This window comes from Piliocolobus tephrosceles, chromosome 10 (genome assembly GCF_002776525.5).
Source record: "Piliocolobus tephrosceles isolate RC106 chromosome 10, ASM277652v3, whole genome shotgun sequence".
Classification (NCBI taxonomy): domain Eukaryota; kingdom Metazoa; phylum Chordata; class Mammalia; order Primates; family Cercopithecidae; genus Piliocolobus; species Piliocolobus tephrosceles.
Window position 1 is genome coordinate 117,229,796 of NC_045443.1, and position 15,884 is coordinate 117,245,679.

The 15,884-nt window shown below is 42.9% G+C and overlaps 1 protein-coding gene across 1 annotated transcript in view; it reads left to right on the forward strand.

Annotated features, from left to right (window-relative positions):
* Nucleotides 1–9,320, forward strand: part of CCDC60 (coiled-coil domain containing 60) — a 207,597-nt gene extending 198,277 nt beyond the window's left edge. The window contains exon 14 of the mRNA XM_023212476.1: nucleotides 8,888–9,320. Coding sequence (XP_023068244.1) covers nucleotides 8,888–8,989 — 102 coding nt within the window. The 3' untranslated portion in view covers nucleotides 8,990–9,320. The remainder of the gene's footprint in view (nucleotides 1–8,887) is intronic.
* Nucleotides 9,321–15,884: the final 6,564 nt, after the last annotated feature.

A 15,884-nucleotide genomic window follows, 5' to 3' on the forward strand; every position in this document is an offset into this window, starting at 1 on the left:
TTATTATTATTATTATTATTATTATTATTATTATTATTATTATTATTATTATACTTTAAGTTCTGGGATATATGTGCAGAACGTGAAGGTTTGTTACATAGGTATACATGTGCCATGGTGATTTTCTGCACCCATCAACCCGTCGTCTCCTAATGCTATCCCTCCCCCAGCCCCCCACCCGCTGACAGGCCCCAGCTTGTGATGTTCCCCTTCCTGTGTCCATATGTTCTCATTGTTCAACTCCCACTTATGAGTGAGAACATGTGTTTGGTTTTCTGTTCCTGTGTTAATTTGCCAAGAATGATGATTTCCAGCTTCATCTATGTCCCTGCAAAGGACATGAACTCATCCTTGTTTATGGCTGCATAGTATTCCATGGTGTATATGTGCAACATTTTCCTTATCCAGTCTATCATTGATGGGCATTTGGGTTGGTTCCACGTCTTTGCTATTGTGAATAGTGCTGTAATAAACATATGTGTGCATGTGTCTTTATAGTAGAAAGATTTATAATCCTTTGGGTATACACCCAGTAATGGGATTGCTGGGTCAAATGGTATTTCTGGTTCTAGATCCTTGAGGAATCACCACGCTGTCTTCCATAATGGTTGAACTAACTTACACTCCCACCAACAGTGTAAAAGCATTCCTGTTTCTCCACATCCTCTCCAGCATCTGACTTTTTAATGATCATTCATCCAATTATCTCACACAGTTGGCTCTCACACCCAAGATGGTGTGTGTTTTTGTGTGTGTGTGTGTGTGTGTGTGTGTGTGTGTGTGTGTGTGTGTTTTCTATCTCTTTGATTAATGATCAAGGTTGGGTCAAAGCTTTGTGTATTTCAGTGTTATGTGAATGTGAGAGTAGTTTTGGAATCCATCCTTGAATAACCTACTTGGTCTAATTTACCTTAGGTCTAACCTAAGGAGATGGTTCAGATGTGATCAGGTCTTAAGGCAGGTGGATCTCTTTTTTAAAAAATCCCTCACCCCTTGCTGTATATGTGCTCATTGTGGAAAATTTTGAAGATGAAATTGATCATCCATCATATATTTTGGGCTTCTCATACTGCTTTATATTCTAGGATATATATTTATTATATTGATTCCTGTCTCCTTGTTTAGAATCAAGTCTCGTGGAGGAGAAGAGGAAACTTGTTTGAGTTATTCAGTATTCAGATTGCCAGAATACTGCCTAACTCATAGTAGGTGCTCAATAACTATCATTTGAAAGACTGAATGAGTAATTGGATGGATGAACATTGTTTCCTGACTTTTTAAGGATCGCCATTCTAACTGGCATGAGATGATATCTCACTGTGGTTTTGATTTGCAATTCTCTAATGACCAGTGATGATGAGCTTTTTTTTCTCTTGTTTTTTGGCTGCGTAAATGTCTTCTTTTGAGAAGTGTCTGTTCATAACCTTCACCCAGTTTTTGATGATGATGTTTATTTTTTTCTTGTAAATTTGTTTAAGCTCCTTGTAGATTCTGGATATCAGCCCTTTGCCAGATGGGTAGACTGCAAAAATTTTCTTCCATTCTGTAGGTTGCCTGTTCAGTATGATGATAGTTTCTTTTGCTGTGCAGAATCTCTTTAGTTTAATCAGATCCCATTTGTCAATTTTGGCTTTTGTTGCCATTGCTTTTGGTGTTTTAGTCATGAAGTCTTTGCCCATGCCTCTGTCCTGAATGGTACTGCCTGGGCTTTCTTCTAGGGTTTTGATGGTTTTAGGTCAAACATTTAAGTCTTTAATTCATCCTGAGTTAATTTTTGTATAAGGTGTAAGGAAGGGATCCAGTTTCAGCTTTCTACGTAAGACTAGCCAGTTTTCCCATCGCTATTTATTAAATAGGGAATCCTTTCCCCATTGCTTGTTTTTGTCAGGTTTTTCAAAGATCAGATGGTTGTAGATGTGTGATGTTATTTCTGAGGGCTCTGTTCTGTTTCGTTGGTCTATAATTCTGTTGTGGTACCAGTACCATGCTGTTTTGATTACTGTAGCCTTGTAGTATAGTTTGAAGTCAGGTAGCGTGATGCCTCCAGCTTTGTGCTTTTTGTTGAGGATTGACTTGGCAATGCGGGCTCTTTTTTGGTTCCATATGAACTTTATAGTCGTTTTTTCCAGTTCCGTGAAGAAAGTCATTGGTAGCTTGATGGGGATGGCATTGAATCTATAAATTACCTTGGGCAGTACGGCCATTTTCACGATATTGATTCTTCCTATCCATGAGCATGGAATGTTTTTCCATTTGTTTGTGTCCTCTTTTATTTTTTTGAGCAGTGGTTTGTAGTTCTCCTTGAAGAGGTCCTTCACATCCCTTGTAAGTTGGATTCCTAGATATTTTATCCTCTTTGAAGCAATTGTGAATGGGAGTTCACTCATGATTTGGCTCTCTGTTTGCCTGTTATTGGTGTATAGGAATGCTTGTGATTTTTGCACATTGATTTTGTATACTGAGACTTTGCTAAAGTTGCTTATCAGCTTAAGGAGATTTTGGACTGAGATGATGGGGTTTTCTAAATATACAATCATGTCATCTGCAAACAGGGACATTTTGACTTCCTCTTTTCCTAATTGAATACCCTTTATTTCTTTCTCTTGCCTGATTGCCCTAGCCAGAACTTCCAACAGCATATTGAATAGGAGTGGTGAGAGAGGGCATCCCTGTCTTGTGCCTGTTTTCAAAGGGAATGCTTCCAGTTTTTGCCCATTCAGTACTATATTAGCTGTGGGTTTGTCATAAATAGCTGTTAGCATTTTGAGATACGTTCCATCAATACCTAGTTTGTTGAAAGTTTTTAGGAAGAAGGGCTGTTGAATTTTGTCGAAGGCCTTTCTGCATCTACTGAGATAATCATGTGGTTTTTGTCTTGGATTCTGTTTATGTGATGGACTACATTTATTGATTTGCATATGTTGAACCAGTCTTGCATCCCAGGGATGAAGCCGACTTGATCGTGGCACATAAGCTTTTTGATGTGTTGCTGGATTCGCTTTACCAGTATTTTATTGAGGACTTTCGCATTGATGTTCATCAGAGATATTGGTCTAAAATTCTCTTTTTTTGTTGTGTCTCTGTCAGGCTTTGGTATCAGGATGATGTTGGCCTCATAAAATGACTTAGGGAGGATTCCCTCTTTTTCTATTGATTGGAATAGTTTCAGAAGGAATGGTACCAGCTCCTCTTTGTACCTCTAGTAGAATTCGGCTATGAATCCATCTGGTCCTGGACTTTTTTTGGTGGGTAGGCTATTATTTACTGCCTCAATTTCAGAGCCTGTTAGCGGTCTATTCAGAGATTGAATTTCTTCCTGGTTTAGTCTTGGGAGGGTGTATGTGTCCAGGAATCATTTCTTCTAGATTTTCTAGTTTATTTGCATAGAGGTGTTTATAGTATTCTCTGATGGTAGTTTGTATTTCTGTGGGATCAGTGGTGATATTCCCTTTATCACTTTTTATTGCATCCGTTTGATTCTTCTCTCTTCTCTTCTTTATTAGTCTAGCTAGCAGTCTATCTATTTTGTCAATCTTTTCAAAAGAAACAGCTCCTGGATTCATTGATTTTTTTGAAGGGTTTTTTCCCATCTCTATCTCCTTCAGTTCTGCTCTAATCTTAGTTATTTCTTGTCTTCTTCTAACTTTTGAATTTGTTTGCTCTTGCTTCTCTAGTTCTTTTAATTGTGATGTTAGGGTGTCTATTTTAGATCTTTCCTGCTTTCTCCTGTGGGCATTTAATGCTATAAATTTCCCTCTACACACTGCTTTAAATGTGTCCCAGAAATTCTGGTACATTGTGTCTTTGTTTTCATTTATCTCAAAGGACATTTTTATTTCTGCCTTAATTTCATTATTTACCCAGTAGTCATACAGGAGCAGATTGTTCAGTTTCCATGTGGTTGTGCAGTTTTGATTGAGTTTCTTAATCCTGAGCTCTAATTTGATTGAACTGTGATCTGAGAGACAGTTTGTTGTGATTTCTGTTATTTTACATTTGCTGAGGAGTGTTTTACTTCCAACTATGTGGTCAATTTTGGAATAAGTGTGATGTGGTGCTGAGAAGAATGTATATTCTGCTGATTTGGGGTGGAGAGTTCTATAGATGTTTATTAGGTCTGCTTGGTGCAGAGCTGAGTTCAAGTCCTGGATATCCTTGTTAACTTTCTGTCTCATTGATCTGTCTAATGTTGACAGTGGGATGTTAAAGTCTCCCATTATTATTGTGTGGGAGTCTAAGTCTCTTTGTATGTCTCTAAGGCCTTGCTTTATAAATCTGGGTGCTCCTGTACTGGGTAATATGGTATATATTTAGGATAGTTAGCGCTTGTTGAATTGATCCCTTTACCGTTATATAATGGCCTTCTTTGTCTCTTTTGATCTTCGTTGATTTAAAGTCTGTTTTATCAGAGACTAGGATTGCAATCCCTCATTTTTTTGCTTTCCATTTGCTTGGTAGATCTTCCTCCATCCCTTTATTTTGAGCCTATGTGTGTTTCTGCACATGAGATGGGTCTCCTGAATACAGCACACTGATGGGTTTTGACTCTTTATCCAATTTGCCAGTCTGTGTCTTTTAATTGGAGCATTTAGCCCATTTACATTTAAGGCTAATATTGTTATGTGTGAATTTGATCCTGTCATTATGATGTTGGCTGGTTATTTTGCCCATTAGTTGATGCAGTTTCTTCCTAGCATCGATGGTCTTTACAATTTGGCATGTTTTTGCAGTGGCTGGTACCAGTTGTTCCTTTTTATGTTTAGTGCTTCCTTCAGGTGCTCTTGTAAGGCAGGCCTGGTGGTGACAAAATCTCTCAGCATTTGCGTGTCTGTAAACACTTATGAAGCTTCGTTTGGCTAGATATGAAATTCTGGTTTGAAAATTCTTTAAGAATGTTGAATATTGGCCCCCACTGTTCTGGCTTGTAGAGTTTCTGTTGAGAGATCCACTGTTAGTTTGATGGGTTTCCCTTTGTGGGTAACCCAACCTTTCTCTCTGGCTGCCCTTAACATTTTTTCCTTCATTTCAACCTTGGTGAAACTGACAATTTCGTGTCTTGGAGTTACTCTTCTCGAGGAGTATCTTTTTGGTATTCTCTGTCTTTCCTGAATTTGAATGTTGGCCTGCCTTGCTAGGTTGGGGAGGAGTATCTTTGTGGTATTCTCTGTCTTTCATGAATTTGAATGTTGGCCTGCCTTGCTAAGTTGGGGAAGTTCTCCTGGATAATATCCTGAAGAGTGTTTTCCAACTTGGTTCCATTCTCCCTGTCACTTTCAGGTACACCAATCAAACGTAGCTTTGGTCTTTTCACATAGTCCCATATTTCTTGGAGGCTTTGTTTGTTTCTTTTTACTCTTTTTTTCTCTAAACTTCTCTTCTCACTTTATTTCATTAATTTGATCTTCAATCACTGATACACTTTCTTCCACTTGATTGAATCAGCTACTGAAGCTTGTGAATTCTTCACGTAGTTCTCATGCCTTGGTTTTCAGCTCCATCAGGTCATTTAAGGTCTTGTCTTCACTGTTTATTCTAGTTAGCCATTCATCTAATCTTTTTTCTAGGTTTTTAGCTTCCTTTCAATGGGTTCGAACATCCTCCTTTAGCTTGGAGAAGTTTTTTATTACCGACCTTCTGAAGCCTACTTCTATCAGCTCATCAAAGTCATTCTCCATCCAGCTTTGTTCTGTTGCTGGCAAGGAGCTATGTGATCCTTTGGAGGAGAAGAGGTGCTCCAGTTTTCAGAATTTTCAGCTTTTCTACTCTGGTTTCTCCCCATCTTTGCGGTTTTATCTACCTTTGGTCTTTGATGTTGGTGACCTACAGATGGGGTTTTGGTGTGGATATCCTTTTTGTTGATGTTGATGCTATTCCTTTCTGTTTGTTAGTTTTCCTTCTCCCAGTCAGGTTTCTCAGCTGCAGGTCTGTTGGAGTTTGCTGGAGGTCCACTCCAGACCCTGTTTGCCTGGGTGTCACCAGCAGAGGCTGTAGAACAGCAAATATTGCAGAACAGCAAATATTTCTGCCTGATCCTTCCTCTGGAAGCTTCATCCCAGAGGGGCACCCGCCTGTATGAGGTGTCAGTCAGCCCCTACTGGGAGGTGTCTCCCAGTTAGGCTACACGGGGGTCAGGGACCCACTTGAGGAGGCAGTCTATCCATTCTCAGAGCTCAAATACTGTACTGGGAGAACCACTGCTCACTTCAGAGCTGTCAGACAGGGACGTTTAAGTCTGCAGAAGTTTCTGCTGCCTTTTGTTCAGCTATGCCCTGCCCCCAGAGATGGGATCTACAGAGGCAACAAGCCTTGCTGAGCTGCAGTGGACTCTGTCCAGTTTGAGCTTCCCTGGCCACTTTGTTTACTTACTCAAGCCTCAGCAATGGTGGATGCCCCTCCCCCTGCCAGGCTTATGCCTCACAGGTCAATCTCAGACTCCTGCGCTAGCAGTGAGCAATGCTCCATGGGTGTGGGACCCACCAAGCCAGGTGTGGGATATAATCTCCTGGTGTGCCGTTTGCTAAGACCACTGGAAAAGTGCAGTATTTGGGAGGAAGTGTCCTGATTTTCTGGGTATAGTCTGTCACAGCTTCCCTTGGCTAGCAAAGGGAAATCCCCTGACCCTTTGTGCTTCCCAGGTGAGGTGATGCCCCACCTGGCTTCGGCTCACCCTCCATGGGCTGCACCCACTTTCCAAACAGTCCCAATGAGATGAACCAGGTACCTCGGTTGGAAATGCAGAAATCACCCGTCTTCTGCATTGATCATGCTGGGAGCTGCAGACTGGAGCTGTTCTTGTTTGGCCATCTTGGAACGGACTCCTAAACTGGTTATTCTAGTTAGCAATTCCTCTAACCTTTTTTGAAGGTTCTTAGCTTCCTTGCATTGGGTTAGAACATGCTCCTTTAGCTCAGAGGAGTTTGTTATCACCCATCTTCTGAAGCCTACTTCTGTCAATTTGTCAAACTCATTCTCTGTCCAGTTTTGTTCCCTTGCTGGCGAGGAGTTGTGATTCTTTGGAGGAGAAGAAGCATTCTGGTTTTGGGAATTTTCAGCCTTTTTGTGTTGGTTTTTCCTCATCTTCATAGATTTATCTACTTTTGGTCTCTGATGTTGATGATCATCAAATGGGGTTTTTGTGTGGACATCCTTTTTGTTGATGTTGATGCTATTCCTTTCTGTTTGTTAGGTTTCCCCCTAACAGTCAGTCCCCTCTGCTGCAAGTCTGCTGGAGCTTGCTGGAGGTCCACTCCAGACCCTGTTTGCCTGGGTATCACCAGTGGAGACTGTAGAACAGCAAAGATTGCTGCCTGTTCCTTCCTCTGGAAGCTTTGTCCCAGAGGGGCACCAACCTGATGCCATTCAGAGCTCTCCTATATGAGGTGTCTGTCGACCCCTCCTGGGAGGTGTCTCCCAGTCAGGAGACATGGGGGTCAGGGACCCACTTGAGGAGTCAGTCTGTCCTTTAGCAGAGCTTGAGCACTGTGCTGGGATATCTGCTGCTCTCTTCAGGGCTGGCAGGCAGGAACGTTTAAGTCTGCTGAAGCTGTACCCACAGCTGCCCCTTCACCCAGGTGCTCTGTCCCAGGGAGATGGGAGTTTTATCTATAAGTGCCTGACTTGGGCTGCTGCCTTTCTTTCAGAGATGCCCTGCCCAGAGAGGAGAAATCTAGAGAGGCAGTCTGGCTACAGTGGCTTTGCTGTAGGCTCTGCCCAGTTCGAACTTTCCAGTGGCTTTGTTTACACTGTGAGGGGAAAACTGCCTACTCAAGCCTCAGTAATGGCAGACACCCCTCCCCCAACCAAACTCGAGCATCCCAGGTTGACTTCAGACTGCTGTGCTGGTAGCAGGAATTTCAAGCCAGTGATCTTAGCTTGCTGGGCTCCGTAGAAGTGGGATCCAGTGAGCTAGACCACTTGGCTCCCTGGCTTTAGCCCCCTTTCCAGGGGAGTGGAAGTTCTGTCTCACTGGCATTCCAGGTGCCACGGGGGTATGAGAAAAAAAAACTCCTGCAGCTAGCTTGGTGTCTGCCCAAATGGCCACCCAGTTTTGTGCTTAAAACTCAGGGTCCTGGTTCCTGGTTGTGTAGGCACCCGAGGGAATCTCCTGGACTGCGGGTTGCAGAGACCATGGGAAAAGCATAGCATCTGGGCCAGAATGCACCGTTCCTCACAGCACAGTCCCTCCTGGCTTCCCTTGGCTAGGGGAGAGAATTCCCCAACCCCTTGTGCTTCCTGAGTGAGGCAACACCCCACCCTGCTTCAGCTTGCCCTCCATGGGCTGCACCCACTGTCTAACCAGTCCCAATGAGATGAGCCAGGTACCTCAGTTGGAAATGCAGAAATCACCCACTGTCTGTGTTGATCTCACTGGGAGCCACAGACTGGAGCTGTTTCTATTCCACCATCTTGCCAGCCACCCAACATCACAGAACTTCTAATAACCTGGATATGGGGGTCTACATGAAACTCTTCCTTTTGTGTGTCTTAAACCCTCTCCAGGAAAGCATGCCCACAGCTGTCATCAATTCTGAAAGGAATTTACAAACCAAAAACATTTAAAGACAAATAACTGTTTGAAAAGATATTAAGGAGTAGAAAAGAAAGAAAAACACAGATAACTGGGACTTCCTGTCCTCCCCAAATTTCCTTCCATCAATAGCAACAAGAAGGGTCTTAAAATTAGTCTGCTGAGCCAGGAAACTGGAAAGGGGTCCTCTTCCCCAAAGGACCACCCCAATCTGATGCTCCAAGATTATGAATGCCTGAATGGTATTCCTGGGGCCACCAGTCTCAATCACAAATCTTCCAGGATCTTGAGGGGATGGAGGGAAGGTAGAGTCTACTTTTCAGACCAAATTCTGAGATTGCCACTGTGTCTGCCCCACAGTTTGTGCGAGAACACATCATTCATATGCCTCAAGAGGATTACATCAACTGGCTGCAGAGCCGGATCAACATACCCATCGGGCCCTACAGTGCCCTGAGGTAGGCTGGGCCTGGGTTGACCAGCTGTCTCAGTGGAGGAGTGTTTGCCTATATCATGTTCCTGTATCCTGCCTGTGTTCCTGCCTCCTGACTACCCTCATGGATGCTCTTTATGGATGACCCTTTACAGTAGGGTCATCTGGAGACTGACTTCCAGCAACATTTTTAGAGGGATGGTCCCAGGTGGCCCTCCCCTCAATTCCACACCCCAGACCCAACCTACCAGTTTCTGTTCTTCAATGATCCAGCCTGACTCTACCTACTTCCTCTTCAGATTCCTTCACCTTATTTATCTGCCTCAAATACGGGAGAATAAAATTGAACTGAATGTTTGATGTCTGTCTGGGAAAGAGCTGGGGCCGTGGAATTCAAGTGTGGTATTTAGATCCTATTAACAACAGTTACCATTTATTGTGTTTCTGTTATGCAATAGATCCAGTGCTGAGTGCTTTACCTAGATAATATCATTTCAATCTCATAATAACTTCATTAAGTAGGCACTGATATTAACTTAATTTCATACCAATTAAGCTATGGCATATTTCTCAATATTATATATATTGCCTTGGATGGCTGGGTGGGTGAGTGGATGGATGGATGGATGAATGGGCAGATGGGTGGATGGGTAGATGGGTAGATGGGTGAGTGGGCAGATATATGTATGTACAGATGGATGGACGGATGGATGGATGGATGAATGGATGGTGGATGGATGGATGGATGGATGAATGGCTGGTGAGTGGATGGATGGATGGATGGTGGATGGATGGATGGATGGATAGATGGATGAATGATGGATGGATGGATAGATGGATGGATGAATGATGGATGGATGGATAGATGGATGGATGAAGGATGGATGGATGGATGGATGGATAGATGGATGGATGAATAATGGATGAATGATGGATGGATGGATGGATGGATGGATGGATGGATGGATGGATGGATGGTACACTTCCCAACAAGGCAATGGTATGCAAGAAAATTTTAGCCTTGAGTCCTCGTATATTTTCCGTTGGTCTTAGTTACAGAAGGAAGCTTATCTTCCCGTCATCTCAAAATGTGTATAGACTCATAACCTCTTCCCTCATCTTGGTCTTATGCTCACCTACATTCTCACAAAGTTATAGGAACTGTAGGCATTTTAATGTCCTTAGTGATGGCCACGCTGAATTAAAAATTGGACAACTGGACTTGATTTGCTCTTGTGCCTGGATTATCAGAGCATTTAGGTAGGCTAGGCTCAAATCTCTCCATCTGGCAATCTAAATTCCCCAGTGGGGAGGAGAGTTACATTCGAATTATTCTTTAGTCTAAGCAATCTCACACTCATCCATTCACCTATTCAGTCATTTATTCATTTAACGAATATTTATTGAGAGCCCAATATGCACCAACCAAGTTCTAGGTGTTGAGGATACAGCAATGAACAAGGCAGACAAGGTCTCTCTTCTCATGGAGCTTGTCATTTTTTACAATTTCTTCTTTTTTTGACATATGGTCCAAGATGAGATCATGGAGTTCACATAAAAACAGAGAAGTCAATAAAATGTGACAGGGAGGGCAGAGGGATTATGTAACATCACATGTCCCTCCACAGAGATACCCTGTGTTTAGCAGTAAACCTTGTAAAGCTGTTCGGGGTGGAAAGGTAAGATACACTCTACAGAGAAACTACGAAATTAAGAGACCCTACAGGTCTCTATATTAAATAGGAATTTGAGTGAGGGAGGAGCAGAGAAGAAAGAGGGAGAAGTCAATAAAGAAGAAGAAAAAGGGCAAAGGAGGTAGAGGAGGAAAAGGGAGCTGAGTAACAGGAGAGTGAGAAGGGACTTCAGGAGAAAACCAATCGGGGGGAAAAAACAGGGCAGGGCTGGCTGGTAGATCCCTAAGAACTACAGTGCAAACCAACCCCTCCACTTCATCCCTCTGGACCTTTAGTAGTTTCTGTTACATACCCAACTGTCTTCTGTGAACAATGTTTTGAAGAAACAAAGAAAAGGCGCTGTGTTATGCATCTGGGTTGCTTGGGGGCAAAAAAAGGTGGGGGGCCTTGAGGTACTCAGACCCTCACCACAATAGAGTTCAGGGCCTGGTAAGGTGGCTCAGGTCTGTAATGCTAGCGTTTTGGGAGGCCAAGGCGAAAGAATCCTTTGAGGCCAGGTATTCAACACCAGTCTGGGCAACATAGTGAGACCCCATCTCTACAGAATGTAATCATTCTTAAAATTAGCTGGTGGAGTTCGAGACCAGCCTGGCCAATATGGTAAAAGCCTGTCTCTACTAAAAATATAAAAAATTAGCCAGGCATGGTGGCACACCCCTGTAGTCCCAGCTACTCAGGAGGCTGAGGCAGGAGAATCACTTGAACCCAGGAGGCGGAGGTTGCAGTGAGCCAAGATCCCACCACTGTACTCCAGCCTGGGTGACAAAACAAGACTCTGTCTCAAAAAAATAAAAATAAAAATAACCTGGTGGTACCACCTGTAGTCCCACCTACTCAGAAGGCTGAGGCAGGAGGATCCCTTGAGCCCAGGAGGTCAAGACTGCAGTGAGCCGTGATCATGCCACTGTACCCCAGCCTGAGCAACAGAGCGAGATCCTGTCTCAAAAATAAAAGAGTATAGTAGGAACAGGAAGTCAAAGTTAGAGAACTACTATTACATGAGCTCTCTAGGTTTATAGAAATCTTAAATGGACATTTGGCTTCTCACTACACATGGTACAGGAACCCAGTCAATTTGATATATATCTCAAATGTCAGGTGACCATCACAGCTGATATTTAATTGCACAAGATAATCAGTGCAGTGGTGCCAAATTAAAGCAAGTACAAAAAGATCCCAGTGGACACAAGGGAGGGGAGCACTAACTCATACTTGAGATGTCAGGAAAGGTTTTTGAGAAGAGGTGATTGATACCTGTAAGATGAGCTAGAGTTAGCCAGAGAGAGATGGGTAGGCAGATAAGGAGGGAAGAAAGAATGTTCCAGGCAGAAGGAACAGTATGTGCAAAGGCAGAAGGCAAAAAAGAAGCTTAATTTGTCATTTGAGGACCTAAACGTAAGTCCAGCTGGGCCATATTTCGAATTGGGAGTGCAGGACAGAGAAAGGGAGGAGGGGTGTTGGGGAGAGAAGTAGAAGCCAGATCTTTTAGATGCCTTATAAGCCATGTTAGGAAGTTTGGGCTTTATCTGCCTGGAAATAGGAATCCATGGAAGGATTTTGAGGAAGGAAATAATTGCATTTGCTTTCAGGGGAGAAAAATGGCACTCACAAAGAACAAGGAGCTAAGATGAGGCTGTGGCGGTGATTGTGGGGAGAGCAATGGGGGTGGGGATGCAGTGAAGACACTCACTGAAAAGATATTTAAACAGAAGAATCAACAGAACTTGGTGTGATGGATTATAAGTAACGAGGGGGAGACAGGAATATCAGGAATCACGAGTGGAAGGTGATGCCTTAAATGTACCAGGAGAAGAGGAAGAAAAGAAATTCATAATGAGAAAGTGAGGAGTTATGTTTTAAGCATATTGAGTTGGAGATGCCTGAGGGACAGCCAGGTAGGGGGACTGCATAACTCAGGAGAGGAGGCTGCACTGGAGACAGAAACATAGCAGCAACATCCCATAGGTGAAGATGGTCAAAGGAAGAAATGGGAAGAGAGGCAAGAAGAGGAGAGGAGGGAGGGGGTCTTAAGGACAGAATAACAAAAAGCATCAAGAAGCCTACTCACAAAATAACATTTACTGACTGGACGCAGTGACTCAAGCCTGTAATTCCAGCACTTTGGGAGGCCCAGGTGGGCGGATCACCTGATGTCAGTAGTTCAAGACCAGCCTGACCAACATGGTGAAACCCAGTCTCTATTAAAAATACAAAAATGAGCCAGGTGTGGTGGTGCATGCCTGTAATCCCAGGTATTCAGGAGGCTGAGGCAGGAGAATCGCTTGAACCTGGGAGGTGGAGGTTACAGTGAGCTGAAATCATGGCATTGCACTCCAGCCTGGGTGACAGCGTGAGACTCTGTCTCAAAAGAAATTTTTTAAAAAAAATTTTTTAAATAACATTTACTGAAGGGCTGCTTAGTTCCAGACCTTATGCAAAATGTTTGACATATATGATCTCATTCCATCTTCACAAGCCTGCAAAGAAGGGCTCTTGTACCCTTCCTGTTTTGCAGATGATGAAATAGAGGTTCTGAGAAGCGTTTTGTACACATGTCCAGCTGACTATGAACCCCCTCCCCATCCCTACCCTCCGACCTCCAGCGCCCTCTGCTATGAAACAAGGAGGTCACGAGAGTTATTGCGCTTTTGGAATTGAGCTCATCTCACGAGGAGGCTTCCATGAGTTATATTAGCTCACATTTGTGCTGTATTCCCGTTTCCAGAGTGCCTTCTCCAGTATTACCTTATTCAATGCTCACAGCATCCCTCTGAGGTGGGCATTAGTATAACCTCCATTTTGCAAAGAAGGATACCAAGACTTAAGATTGTCCAGTAGTCACATAGCAGGTAAGAGGCAGAGCCAAGTCTAAATTGAAGTCTGTCTGTCCCAGTCAGGGGCAATCTGAAATTGCAAGACTTCCTCCGCCCTCCCACTTGGCAGTTTCTGAGCCTGTTTCTCAGAGCTGTAGCTCTATCTAGTGGCCTTTAGCAGTATTGCTCTCCCACCCTGCCTTCCAGCAGAATGTCACTTTCCGGCCAAAAAAAAAAAAAAAAAAAGGCAAGTATTAAACAGCAGCAACAAGACCTATTCTGCTTAGACAAAGAGTGTTTACTCAAACCAAGGAAGACCTTTTACTACTAAGATAGATTGGGGACCAGGACGAGGCAACACATCCCCTCCCAGCTTCCAGGTTCTAAGAAGAGCCACAGGAAGAAAATGTTTTGCTTACTAGCCTCTCCATCATAATCTTAATTGAGCACCTACTAGGTGCTGGGTCCCCAGGAGTCACTGTCCCACAGCTCTGACCAAGCCATCTAAGTGATTAACATGAGAGCTTTTTAAACTATATGTGCGCTAGAGAAGCTTTTTTCTGTAAAGGACTGGATAGTAAACATCTGTTGCATGTTCTTTTTATTTATATAGTCCTTTAAAGGTGTAAAAACTGTTCTTAAATTAGAGGTCATACAAAAAGAGACCATAGACCAGATTGGGGCCATCAGTCATCGTTTGCTGATCCCCACTCGAGGATAAATTTAAGAGGGAAGAGGAATGTCTTCCCCAAAAAACAGACAAGGAGGGCTGGTGAATGTAATATGGTAAATATGTAGATGAAGGGGGGTTTGGCACTACACAGAATAGTGTTTGTCATTTTTGTGGAAAAGGAATGAATGCATAGGGTACAAATCCTAGCAGTGCAAAAGGATATCCACTAAGTAGTGAGTATTCCTCCCCCTCCAACTCTCAGACCCATTCCGGTTTACAGAGGCACTCACACCGTACCCAGTAACTTGTATTACTTTCCAGGGATATTCTTTGCATGTATAAGCAACACATTTTTAATTAATTAACTAAAATGAAGCATTCATTGTGTGCTTACTGTATACCACGCATTTTTCTAAGTGCTTTGCATTCAATTATAGTTTATCCTCACAACAGCTCTATGAGGTAGATATCACTCTGACCCCCACTTTATTGTAGAGGAAACTGGGGTGTAGAAAGTTGAGAAACCTGCCCAAGGCTACATAACTGGGGTAAGTAACCTTTTTTCTTTTTAACAGACATAGTGAGCTTAGTATACAAACTTCTGCTTTAATTTGCTATGTTGGTGGTCATTTCACTTCCTATCTTCCTACTTTATATGAAAGAGGAAAGAGGCTGAAGTTTCATACCAGTACATTAAAACCAATACCTAGACTGCTGTCACCACCCTGCCTTGGCATTTTATTTAAAGGTTCGCAGTTAAGGATGACCTGGGCCAAAAGTTATGACCAATTGTGAAGCATGTTATCAAAATAAAAGCCCAAGCTAATGTTAAAACAACACCTGCACCACTTCCTCTTTACCCAATCCTGCTCATTTCAGTCCCTGAGCTTCATCCGTATGGCTGAGGTTGAGTGTCCTTCCCTGTTTTGGGACCTGGAGGTAGCCAGGGGAAGTCAGATAAAAATAATGTAGAGTAAGAATTCAATAAACATGAAACTTTTCTAAGTGCCTCATGCTAGGCACTATGTAATACATATGCATTTGCTGGTTGATTCCTTGTAATTATCCTGTGAAACTAGCATTCTTATGCTTCTTCACATTTACAGAGGACAGAAAATTGAAGCTAAAGGAGGTGAAGCGGCTTGCCCAAGTCACACACCTTCAAGCAATTAATCCAGAATTCAAATCCTGGTCGTCTTGAGATTTTGCAATATTGCTTTAACCACACTACATTGCCTCTCTACTTAAAGGATCTTGTCTTGGGGTTCCAATTGGTCATCTTCTGGGGGGGAATCAGAGCTCGAGCTTTAGTGATAATAAAATTTAGAAACGATTTACATTTTTGAAGGGCATTCACATCCATTAGCACCATGTGATCTCCAAAGCAATCCCGAGATGTGCAAAGCAAATCTCACTCACATTTTGAAGACATGACACACCCAGTAACTTGAGATTTGGGCCTGGCTATTTAACTCTCCACCACACTGCCCTGGGGCAAAGGAACCACACTAGTGAAAAGCCGAGAGAGGACAAATTCCTTTCTGGCCTAGTCTCAAAATAGCTCTGAATTTTTTTTGTTTACTTATTATCTGTCTTCCCAACTAGATTTAGCCTTTATGAGGGCAAGGACTACATCTGCTTTATTTGTTATTGTATTCCCAGAACTTCTCATAACATTTCTGGTATCAACTGGATGGATGGATGGATGGATGGATGGATGGATGGATGGATGGATGGATGGATG